The following is a 12,690-nucleotide window of genomic DNA, read 5'->3' as shown; positions in this document are numbered from 1 at the left end:
TAATTTTAAAAATTAAAACATTTATATACGTATTTATTATCAATTTATATCTAAAGAATTTTCCTCCCTTTCCCTTCCGTTATCTCGTATGTGATTGGTTGAAATTTGAAAAACTTGTAGATTACACAATGTGATTGTATCACTTGTGTAAGTGTATAGACTTTTCCATGACGTGTTTAGCAATATATTCGAGAAGTTTTCGATATTTAAGATTAAATAACAGTCTTAAAGCTTATGATTTTTACGTGAAGAATAAATTGAATGATCCTTTGAAAGATTTTCGTATATTTCCTTCACAGATAAGAATATTATCGTCGAAACAGGATATACAAGGTGATTTAATCTATTGGTAATCGAGTTAATGTTACCTATGGTTCCAAGATGGCGGCTCGTCTGATTCCAGCAAGGAAATAGTGGGGATCCACGTTCTAACCTAACCTAACCTAACCTATTCTAATAATTTTGTTGGTAATAATTATGGTAATTTATTAGAATAGGTTAGGTTAGAACGTGCGCCCCACTGTTTCCCTTCTTCTATTTGCTGGAATCAGAGACGAGCCGCCATCTTGGAACCATAGGTAACATTAACCGGTAATGGTTTATTAATAACTATGCGCCAATGTTCTATCGTTTAATTTTTAGATAAATCAAAAGAAGTCGTTCATTTAAGTCAAAAGGAGAAACTTAAAAGAGCTGTTAAAGAATATGGATCTGTAGTAATTGTTTTCCATGTTGGAATCTCTCTCCTCTCACTTGGAGGATTTTATTTGTTAGTAGCTAAGTAAGTAGTCATGTGATTGTAATGACATTTATATAATTTTGAAAACTGATTAATTATTAATGTATAATTTCTTCAGAATGCAAATATAGTTTTTCTTTGCCTGGTAAAGCAGCTTTAATGGCATTGATTAAATGGCTGGATAAGTGAGCCAATGGCATAGTCTGTTTTAAATGAAATAGACTATGTCATTGACTTGTTTAACCAGCTATTATATTAAAGCTGCTTTACCAGCAACACACCCACTATACTACATATGACTCTTATATACTTAATAGTTTGATAAGTACTTTGTTTTTGCGGTTAATGTTACTTTAGGTGCCAAAATGGCGGCTCGTCTCTGTTTCCAGCAAATAGAAGAAAGAAAACAGTGGGGACGCATGTTCTAATCTAACCTAACCTATTCTAATAAATTACCATAATTATTAGCAACCAAATTATTAGAATAGATTAGGTTAGGTTAGGTTAGAACCTGTGTCCCACTGTTTCCTTCCTGGAATCAGAGACGAGCTGCCATCTTGGCACCAAGGGTTACATTAACCCATTAACCGTTTTTGGAAAGTCAGATTTGTCCATCCTGTTTTTTGAGTAAATGAGATCAGAAACTGTCATTTTGAAACAAGCCACTAATTAGATTTATTTGAATTTGAGAATATTTTTTTCTGAGGAGACCGAGAATGGGCTCTTTTAAAACTTTTGCTGTATATTGAAACATTACGTGATGTGATAAAGAACTGGCATTCGGTTGGATTATTAAAAAACTTATAAAAATAACTTCGTCTTTTGAAACTTAAATGGTTAAAATTTGATTCGTTAATTGTCTCTGTGTTAATCTCGTAATTATACAATAAGTTTGAAACTAGTTGTTTGATATTAGTCTCATAATTATATTATTAAATTGAAATTATAAGGGTAAAAATCTTTTACGACATCATATTTACTCAAAATATTTTCTCGTTCTTGTCAATAGTCTTTTTTTCTTTCTTGTACAGTTGACCGAATATAAAATCTTTTGTCGTTGAGTGTCACATTCGGCCAATTTAAATTAATTTTCTGTCCTCTTGCCTTCTGTAATTTGTCTGTGTTGCGTGTTTTTGAATGCAGACAAACAAAACGCATTTGAGTAAGTATTGTGATTTCAGAGTAATGTCGTAGCCAGTTCCGAATTTTCAAACACATTATATTGAAGTTAAAAAATGTCGAAATTTTATGTCCGACGATCTTGTGAATGAATTTCGATCAGACAAGCTCAGATATTGACTTTATAAACGTGTCCAATATAACTTGTTTATAGTAGTACATTCTTGATTATTCTTTGAAATTAACTGTTAAAAATTTAACTACAATTTTTATTTAATATATTTTCTTCTCAACTAAAGAATAATCTATCTTTATAGTTTATTTTTCTACACACCAAGAATTATTCTGAATGATTCTTTATATTACAAAAGTAAAAATTGATTGTAATATTCTGTCTTCTGTTTCTTTTCTTGTGTATGGTTTATCAAAAAATTTTCCACGAATATGTAAAATAGTTGCTTATACAACGGAACCTTACATAAATTGAAAACGAGGCGAAACCTACGGAAAAAGTCTCCTAAGACTATATTCCTATGGATAATTGAATCAGATTCTTTTAATTCTCTCTCTTCTCGAGTATTTTTATGAAATTTATTAAGTTATCAACTGAAAGAATCCATAGGGAAAATATATTTAATCTAAGTAATGCATTATCCTTAGAAATATGTAATATATTCGATGAAATTATGAGAAGGATAAAGAATAGTGTTAGTATTGCAAATGAAGTATATTCTAATTGGCAAGTATGCAATACAACATTAACTGAATAATTAAATAGATCAGTTTTGGAACAAGGCACAACTAACTACACCCTATTCTGTTTTTACACTATTTGTTTTGATCTAACACATTTCTTTAAAACTTTTCATTTGATTTAGATTCTAACAAAAACTATTCATACTTCCTTTCCTGGAAAATTTCCCTTTTTAAGATAACAATTCTTAGAATCTTAAGATTTGGCTGTTGACTTATATGAACCCGCGTTAAGTATCTTTTTGTTCTGGCGTTATCCAACGATCGAAACATTCGGAAAAATTTAATTCAAAGTTTGATGATCTGTTTGTATGATTGCGTTTTTTCTGATTTTTTTTTTTCAAAATGGAAGTTTTTGTATGTTGTGTGATGATAAAACCTAGAGGTATATTCGTGTTTAATGGAAAAAGTTAAACAAAAAATAAAATTTGTGCCAATTTATTAAATTTTATGGTTAATGTTACCTTGGGTGCCAAGATGGCAGCTTGTCTCTAATTCCAGCAAGGAAACAGTGAGATGCACGTTCTAACCTAACCTAACCTATTCTAATAATTTGGTTGCTAAAAACTTTCGCAGACTTTAATTTTATAACTTTTAATAATGTAAAGAAAAATACACAAACTAAAAACATTTATTTTGACGCAGGCCGACAAATCTTAATTTTAAACTGTACAGGGACTTCTCTCTCCCGACGAGAACTCGGTATTTACAATGTCTTCATAGAGCTCCTCTTATTTGTCTTATATGGCACAATATGTCCTTTTTCGTAATTATTCCCAATAACCTCCCGTTGTGGATGACCAATGTCTGTCTCAGACCTAATTTTCTAAACATGTCTATGACGGTTTCCATGGGAGTCTGATCGGTGATGGTTATGGGCGCCAAATCGACTATTTTTCTCAGTCTCAGAGGCGGAGGATCCAACCACGCCGGAGAAGTCAGGTCCGTGAAGAGTACTTGAGATTTTCCAGAAATGCCTTCGTGAGTTTTCTTCGCATTCCTCAGTGCAAACGTCAAGTCTGTCCTGGCTACGAATCCTACCAAATATTGAGATTCCTTGGAAACCACGACCGGAAATCCGTTATAACTCGTAGAATTTAGCAGACTTTCTATGTCGTCCAAAGTCATGCCGTCTTGCGTAATGACTTGTAAAGGCTCTTCGTTTTTTTTGGGCTTCATGGCATCCGCCGCCAGTGTGGTCTCGGTAAATTCTGTTATGTTATCCAGAAAAGGATAGCAGTTCAGCTGTATGTGGGCGTCGTAAATTCCTTCTTTTCCAAAAGCATCACCCACCCACTTGCTGGTCATGATGGCCACCATAAGAGGAACGATGTAGTTGACGCTTCCGGTCATCTCGAACATCACCACCACCAGAGAAACGGTCATCCTCGTCACTCCACCAAGACAAGCTGCCGCACCAATCATGGCGTATAGCCCCGGAGTTATGCAGTTTTCACCTGTATGACATGCTTCACGAAACAGCCAGCTGTTTTTATTTAAAAGTGCAATCTTTTCCATTCCAATTCCAATTAATCTTCCAATAAATAGCTCCCATGGTGAGGCTGGGTATAAAAATTCCAGTAAATTGGTACCTTAATTCCAAAAGTGAAATATAGTTACTAGAAGTTTTATTATTAATGCCAAACAGAGCAGCCATATCGACTGGTGTATTCCGGATCCGCCACCCGATGCTTCTGCATTTCCAGTTTCCATGGTGTAATTTCTAAAATCGTCACAAAATGGAGAAGCAGCAATGTTGCATTGACTAAAGAGCAATTTTATAAGATTTCCCATATTCATTCTGGTAAATTTGTTTGGATAATTAATAATGGCTGTAACTAATGCAATTACCAATACCTCAACAATTGGATGTTTTTCGATAACGACACCACCAAATATTGCACTTGATAAAGATTGTACCAACGATACCACCAAGAAGTCCCAGTATTATAAACGGAAAGAGTTCCACAAATATCCATGGCCTTTTATAATCCATATAGAACATAACAAGATGATCGTTACCAAAAGGATTAATAGAATGTAGAACAAATGATGCAACTAACGCACAAAAAAATGATCGCCATAAGGTCTTCAATGGAAAATAATAACTGATTTCTTCCAAGCTGAACAGAACGCCTCCGATCGGTGCACCGAATGCGACGCAAACGCCTGCAGCAGCCGCTGCCGAAAGGATTTCTCTCTTTTTAGCCTCGTTATCTCCATATTTTGTAAAAAAGTACGAAAATAAATTGCCGATGCAGCAGGCGACGTGTACCAGCGGACCCTCTTTTCCGAGGCTGAGACCCGAACCGACCGCCAGCATCAGGCCTGCCGATTTGATTACCAAAGTCCACTTTCCTAGATAACCACGAATGATGAAGCCACTTAAAATAGTTTTTATTTCTGGAATACCCGATCCACACGCGTACGGCGCAAACATCCTCACTAGTAAGGCAGATAGGCCGGCGAGACATATACTAATTACGATGTAGATGAAATACGAAAATATATATTCGGCTACTTCATTGTTAGTATTAATACCAAAAACTTCGGGCCAAGAATACCACTGATAAGCATTTATCACCTTCATAATATGTTTCGTTAGAGGACCAACAACACTGTTCTTTATTTAGCCAGAACGCTTCCAAACACACACCTTCTTTCAGATACCTCATCCATCCCGTTCCGATGTCTATTATACCTGCTACCGTACCTGTAGTCATTCCAACTAGAGCAGACACAGCAACCCGACCAGGCATCGTGAAATCCTCTGATACAATCCCACACGGAATCTTTCTTCTTGGAAATTATGTAGCGATGCCTCGTTCGATCCTGAGCTATGTCTCTCTGCCAATCTATGGTGTGGAAATCCTCGTAGTGCCTTGTTTTGGGAATTTCTTCCATTTCTCCGAATTCGTCGAGTTCCTCCATCTTAAATCGGAAGTACGAAAGCGTCATCTCGTGATGGTTTTGCGAAGCTCTATCTACGAAACCGTCGGTGTGTCGGTCAATAACCATGATAATTTATTAGAATAGGTTAGGGTAGATTAGAACGTGCGTCCCACTGTTTCCTTGCTGGAATCGGAGACGAGCCGCCATCTTGGCACCCAGGGTAACATTAACCAACTTTATTTATAAGTAAGTTACAATTGTCTCTCTGATTTATTAATTAAATTTGTATTATTTTGTTTAAACACATCCTATTATATTAATTGGTTTATTGTATTGTTTTCATTGGTTTTTAAGGTCTGGAATCAATCTATTTTTCAGGAGCATATCTACCGTGTAAAAGTAGAATTTGGCTGCGTAGACTCGCGTGATTAATAAATAACTAGGCACAAGGCTAAAGATAATATCTCTGTTTAACAATAGAAAGATATACAGTATATATATTTTAAATGTTAAAAGCCGAAATGGGTAGAAAAATAATGAAATTATAACCATTTTGGATGGAATTTATATAGATTATTGATCTAAACAATAATTATTGTCACGATATAATTAATATTTGATGTAGCTGATTTAAAATAACTCTATTGCTTATCTGAAGCTTATCAAGCTGTTATTGTGTCCTATCAAAAAAAAGACAATGAAAACTAAACAAATAATTATTCATTTATAAAAATAGCTCTCCATGTTCATGCTAATATAATTGAAAAAAAAAATTATTTTAAATAAAAATAATATTCTAAGGGTATGCTTTGTGTATTTTAAGCAATTAATTGTATATCTGTAATTCTTTATAGATTATTTACTTATAAGATGTAAAGAATTGAATATTTAAGAGTTCAAGTTCAAGATATTTTAGAGTGGAGGAATATTTAAATTTTCTAAATGTGTATAGAAAGAAAGAAATTTTTATTGTAAAATAATAGATTAATTCAATATACAAATTAATTTGGTTATTTTTTTTAAATTTGAACATTAAATAAGTAATTATATTTTATTTATTAAATTAAAAACTAGATAATAAGTCTAACTAACGTTTTTTTAATTTTTTAAAAATCTTTTACTAGTGGATTGGACGTCGTTTCATTGTTAAAAGCTACAAGATTTGCAGAAAATTTAGCCGAGAGCAAAGTCGTAATGGAAGGTAGCACTTTTGTTATTGCTTACGCCATTCATAAATTATTTGCTCCTGTAAGAATTGCCATAACCCTTTCTTCTTCTCCTCTGATTGTGCATTACTTAAGGAAAAAAAGTATCTTTCGATCACCAAAGACAAAATAATTTTCATGATTAAAGTGTGTTTTTTTTTTTTTTTTTGAGGAATCTTCATTTAAAATTGAAAAATTAAATAATTAATCCAATTTAATAGATTGAAAATTAATTTTAATTTCTAACTTTATATGTAGTACAGTAGAATCCAATTATTATAATCACTTTTCTATTGTCAAAATTAGTATACCTTGAAACATAGATTTATAGAAATTAACAATAACTGAAACTTGAAGATGATTGCTTATCGTAACTAAAGTATCTAGACATTTTAAGCTACATTATCAGCAATTTGTTGAGATTGATAGCAAGAAAAAACACCATTTAAAGCACTGATTAAGGCTGATAATCAATTTTAATTATTGCTCACAAAGTAATTTAAAATGCTATCATTTCCTTCTCCAATTATATGTAGAGATATATTAATTTTAGTTAATAATTAATTAAAAAATTATAATATATCCTTTTAATGTCAGTCCATAAAATCTGAATTTCCATTCACTAGGCTATTTACTCCACTGAATCAACTAATAACATTATCATCAATACAGGTAAGTCCCAAAGTGATTACAATAAATGGATTCTGTTGAATATAGTTGTGAAAAATACCTTTTTTAAAATTTACAAATCAATCTACATCTTAAATTAATTGCATTTTTATCTCTCGGCTTCTGTAATTATAAATAATTTATGTATAAATGTATAGGAATGTTCTTTATATAATGTGTTACAGAAGAAACCTGTGATGATAATACGTTTTAGAAAAAAATATTACTTTTCCCTTTCGTTTAATAGTTACAAAGCAAGTTCGTGTGCCTAAATATTGGATTTTTATTATTGAAGATTAATTTTAAATATAAAAAGATAGAAAAATGAGAAATTGCGCCATATTGTAAATATCAATGTTTACTTTTATATATACTACTGTTAGAAATAAAGAAAATATTATGTATTAATTCACAATGTTAATTAATCTGTTGAAAACATCTTTGTATAGTACAGAGTGATTTTCATTCAGGACCAGTGGCGTAGCGTAGTGTGGGCGGCAGGGGCGGCCCGCTTCGGGCGGCACTTTTAGGGGGCGCCATTTTTTCACAATAAATAATAATAATATCTTGTAAAAATTTGAACCATTTCATTTCATATTTTTATCGCACCTACGATTCGGACCGATTGAAATGAGCACGGAATTTTTCATTACTTATTCTGTGACGAAACTGGGGAACCCCTTTCTTTAAATGAATGTATAATATGACATCTTGCTGATTGTAGCGACTGACAACACCATCTGTACTGACTTGTAGGTAGTGGTGATATTCAGCAGGTTCGCACAGGTTCGACCGAACCCGTTGATAAAATTTTCAATTTCCCGAACCTTGTTAAACACACGTAACATTTCTCAGTGGTTTTGTTTTTTAAATATATAAAAATATACGTATTATACTCTGTAATACTACTAAACTAGAGCCTTATACCCCGTTCTCACCGAGCATTTCAATCTAGATTCTAGATTGTGAGCAAGGTCGGGGACTATGTCTTGGCGCGATCTCTCTCGACCGTTTCAATCTCGACTGAAACGAGGGTTAATCGCGATTGATTCAAGAGAGTTCTTGAAACTAGATCCAGTCATAAGAGAGATCCCACAATCTCATGCGCGATAATACAAGATGGCTGTGGAAGACGTCTCGGGCTATGGACAGCGAAATAAAAAGGATATTGTATTACGAGAGATGACGACATCTGTCTACTATGAGTAGTGCGATTCGGGGTAAAAAATTTCTCTGCCGGAAAAAAAAGGTCAACAGCACTAATATATTATTGTTACCTGGTCTTCGCCCAGGGCTCGTTACATTCCAAATACGCCACTGATTGTTAGATATATCGCAAGAAAAGGTATTGTATTTATTTCTAGCCAAAACTTCCATTTCGTTTGTCGGTGATTGTCAAGGAAAAATTTTCTGCTAGCGAACCCTTTGTTAAATATTTCGAATATCACCACTGCTTGTAGGGATTCCCCGTATTTTATTTAAGAGGGGGCGGCGAAATTTTCCTCCGCTCTGGGCGGCTGACACCCATGCTACGCCACTGTTCAAAACTAAACACTTTGTTCAATATCTCGTGGTTACATATTGTTCAAATGTAACTGTACAATGTAAAACATACATTGGTCGACTGCTTTATCATGAAATAACTGTCCGTGTTTTATATTCGTCTTTTTATATGGAAAGGGTCGGCATAACAAGTGCTCATTTTCAAGTGAACCATCCTGTATTAGATAACATGGAATATTTTTATGTATATTTCCTAGTTTTGTTCAAATATTCTTAGCTGTGAATTTTTTTAGAATAATTTTTCTGTTGGATACAATTTATAAGGCGCACTATTAATACATTAGAAGTGGATACCAATAAAACAAACTTTACTTATTGATATTTAATAATTAATGTTGTAAGAATTCAGAGATTTAACAAATTTAAATTGTATGTTAATAAATATAAAATATAGTCAGCTGATCTGGGAGTAATAATCTAGAATAAAAAAATCCACGAGAGCTGCGTAACTTTCCCGGCTGTTATAAAAGTTTTTTTTAAAATAAAAACTCGTATTATTACACAAAATAAATAAAATTGTGTGCGGCATCATCTGTTACGAGATTTTGTTTTAAAAAATGTTTACATTTTTAATTACCATACAATGACAAAACCTCAATTTTAATGGTAGGGACGAGTTTTATAAAAAAAAAAGTGTAAATGTTAATAACGAATAAAATCATTAAGTCCTATTCCTCTCGAGATATGATACGAACCCCTTCGTCTCCTCACCCTCTTGACCTTTAACCACCAAAATTTAATGGCATCAATGCCCTTCATATACTAGTCACCATGCCAAATTTCATTTCTTAATCTTTACCCCATCCCGAGATATCAAACAAAATAGATACCGACACACGCACATCCACGGAATTTTTTTGCCTGTTTGTTTTTACTTTTCGGATTCAGGTCGTCTCAAAACGTAGGGTCGAATTTGACACAATTCCAGTACTTTCCCTTCTTATGTATACATAACAACCGGAAAAAGAAAATAAAATGAAGATTTTAGTACATATTATAATTTATAGAATGTATATCAAACTGTTAAGATAATTCAGTATAAGTAAATTTTATCACTTTGAAATAAAAATAAAAATCATATAAAGTGATAAATTTAAATAACTAAATAATTTCTCTAATATATAGTAATTCTAAATAAAAAAATTATTTGAAAACAACTGGATTGGAAGTAAGGAAAGACCATACTTAAGTCTCCAGTTTAATGTTGAAATTAACACACATTAAAACATATTCTGGTGAAATTTGAAATATCTCACTTTTTTGGTATGGTGATCCTTTAATTGGTATATGTGGTTCCTTTAGTTTGACGAAGCTTCGTCTTATTAGGCAGAGAAGTTCATGCAAGTCTGAATCATCACTACTGCTTCTAATTCAATGTCCAGGGAAAATACATTTTAGAGATCATTCAACATTTATCCCCACTAGATTTCTTCTTCCAAAGGTTTCTTGAAGGATCCTTTTTATATAATGAAGCCACACACTGTTCCGAAGTTGCCACAGTTCTGTCCATCAACTGTACATCTTGCAATATCAGAAATGTCAAATCTTCATGGAAACAAAATGCTGCATGAGCATAGGCACTTTATTTCAGTATGGTTTACAGCCATACTGAAATAAAGTGGCACTTAAAATCCTTCTCACTGGGATAATGGTAAAGTAGCCCAATTTATTATGGCGATCATTTGGTTTATTATTAAAAACGTTTGGCTTTGAGATGCTTATAGCCGGGATATGTTTTATAATAATATGTAATTTAACGTGTGTGAATTTCAACACAAGCAAATGGGAAATATAATTATAGCCCACCTTGCATACGCATTAATATAAAAGTAAACAAAAGCAAAAAATAAACTAATAGTAGAATTTGAAATATTACTAAAAACAAAATAAAAAACTCCGACCACGAATGAACCGCAAAACACTTTGTTTTATTATAAAAGGTTTTTGGAGTTTTTTAAATAAATTGGAGATTTAAAACCTTTTTTTGGTGGATGTTTACATAATTATAACAAATTATATATTGATATCCAAGTAAGCATGAAAAATTACATGCCGATCGGATTGGTTTAGGAGTTAATGAGGAGGGATGAAATCGGAAGGGATAAGGTGTCCAGGTTTTGTGACGATCTCCGTTTTTCTCAGATTCCAAGTTAAATAATAATAATAATTTGGAGCAGATCAACCAAACAACAAAGAATAGAGAGCGAGAGAAACATTTTATATCCTATATAAAACTGACTAGAGACCATCTAGTCCAACAAACTAAGCAATTCCAACGTTATGTAATGATTGAGGAACAGTCTAGCTTAACAATTCTGACGGAACCATTAACCCGACTTCCGAGGAACCAACCATTCTGACAATGGTTTCATCAGAACAGTTCTGCACTAGGATCAGTTCCAGGTTCCGGAAGCTAATCTTAATCCAGAGACTTCCAATTTTTTCCATTCCGATACGAAAACAATTATGAATGAGAAATCAAAATTATTCTTTTGTATTTGATTTTTTTCTCGTTTTTAAAAAATTAAATGTTACTCTTATAGCAACATCATAAAAAGGGACATTTATATACATATTAAACACTCATTTATAATAAATTTCCTTTTAAATTTTATTTTATAACAAATACAAATTAACAGCAGTACTATTTATTGGAAAAAAAAAAAAAAAGAAAAATTAGAGGAGGAGCAAGGATTGTGTTACAATATAAATTTTATATCCTATTTAGCTTTAATCTCTCGAAATTCATTGCTAAATAAATACGAATTAATTTGATTGAGGTTTCTTTATAGCTTAAAAATCACTAATAATAATAATTACACCAAATCATACTGACATTAAAAATATTTTTCAATGTTATAAAGTTAGATAGTATAGAAATACAAATGAAGTCAAACACTTAAGTATACATTCACTCTACTCAAATACCTAAAATACAACACGTATTAACAGTATAACTAGAAAACTCACGATAGAACCTCGGTAGAAAGTGTTTGAATAATAAATAGGCGTGTTATTGAAATATGCTTTAAAATTATAATTGTTTATGACTTAATTGAAAAATCAGTTTCGTACGAAAGTACACAAACAAAATTTAATTACCGACATACGACGAACAAAGCAACGGCACAACTAGAATATAAATTCTGAAATCTTGCGTATAAAAAAGGGTACAGGCACCTTTTTTACACAACAGAAGATAATTATTGTGTGACTAAAATTATCCTCTGGAAAGACAATGTTTGGAGTTGTTTTCAAGTTTTCATACAATTACATAAAATATTCTATAAATATCAATAATTATTTTACAGAAAACTGAAGAAGTCTGAAGATTCAAAAGCAAAAAATTTGACTTTGATATAAAGTAATGAAATTCTGATTTATATTATTAAATAGGTTTTAATTAAATATTAAATTCGATAGAAATCTGCAAACTTCCAATAATCAGTTACAAAAGCTTACAATTCATATGAAATACTTCAGTAAAAAGAAAAGTTAAAATGAATACACAAATATCAAATATTTGATACATTATATATAATGTTGATGACATATTTACTATATTTTTTTAATGTTTCTTCAAAAAAAAGCCTATTAAAATGCATATGTTCGTGCATATTTTGTCATTTTATTAAAACTTGGTAATTACTTTTATTTTTTACTGTTAAGAATCAAATCCACATCAATTTTCTGCAATAATGTAATCAATTATACTAATGACGACACTGCAAAAATACTTGGAAGGAAACT

At 32.0% G+C, this 12,690-nt stretch overlaps 1 protein-coding gene and 1 pseudogene across 1 annotated transcript; one reads left to right on the top strand and one right to left on the bottom strand.

Moving 5' to 3' along the window:
* Positions 1-106: 106 nt before the first annotated feature.
* On the top strand, positions 107-6,897 carry LOC136984362 (protein FAM210B, mitochondrial-like). Its single transcript, XM_067281320.1, has 3 exons — positions 107-333; positions 643-781; positions 6,628-6,897. The coding sequence occupies exons 1-3, from the start codon at positions 168-170 to the stop codon at positions 6,839-6,841; spliced, it is 519 nt and encodes a 172-aa protein (XP_067137421.1). The 5' UTR covers positions 107-167; the 3' UTR covers positions 6,842-6,897.
* On the bottom strand, positions 3,190-5,578 carry LOC136984360 (H(+)/Cl(-) exchange transporter 3-like; annotated as a pseudogene).
* Positions 6,898-12,690: the final 5,793 nt, after the last annotated feature.

This window comes from Centruroides vittatus, unplaced genomic scaffold, assembly GCF_030686945.1.
Source record: "Centruroides vittatus isolate TY-2023 unplaced genomic scaffold, ASM3068694v2 contig_917, whole genome shotgun sequence".
Taxonomy (NCBI): domain Eukaryota; kingdom Metazoa; phylum Arthropoda; class Arachnida; order Scorpiones; family Buthidae; genus Centruroides; species Centruroides vittatus.
This window is presented reverse-complemented; position numbering and strand designations above follow the sequence as displayed.

Bases quoted from the DNA above. Each gene is read 5' to 3' on its own strand.
- LOC136984362 (XM_067281320.1), top strand. From the start codon at position 168: ATGACGTGTTTAGCAATATATTCGAGAAGTTTTCGATATTTAAGATTA. The intron at 334-642 runs GTGATTTAATCT...TTTAATTTTTAG, and splicing joins GTCGAAACAGGATATACAAG to ATAAATCAAAAGAAGTCGTT. The intron at 782-6,627 runs GTAAGTAGTCAT...ATCTTTTACTAG, and splicing joins TTTTATTTGTTAGTAGCTAA to TGGATTGGACGTCGTTTCAT.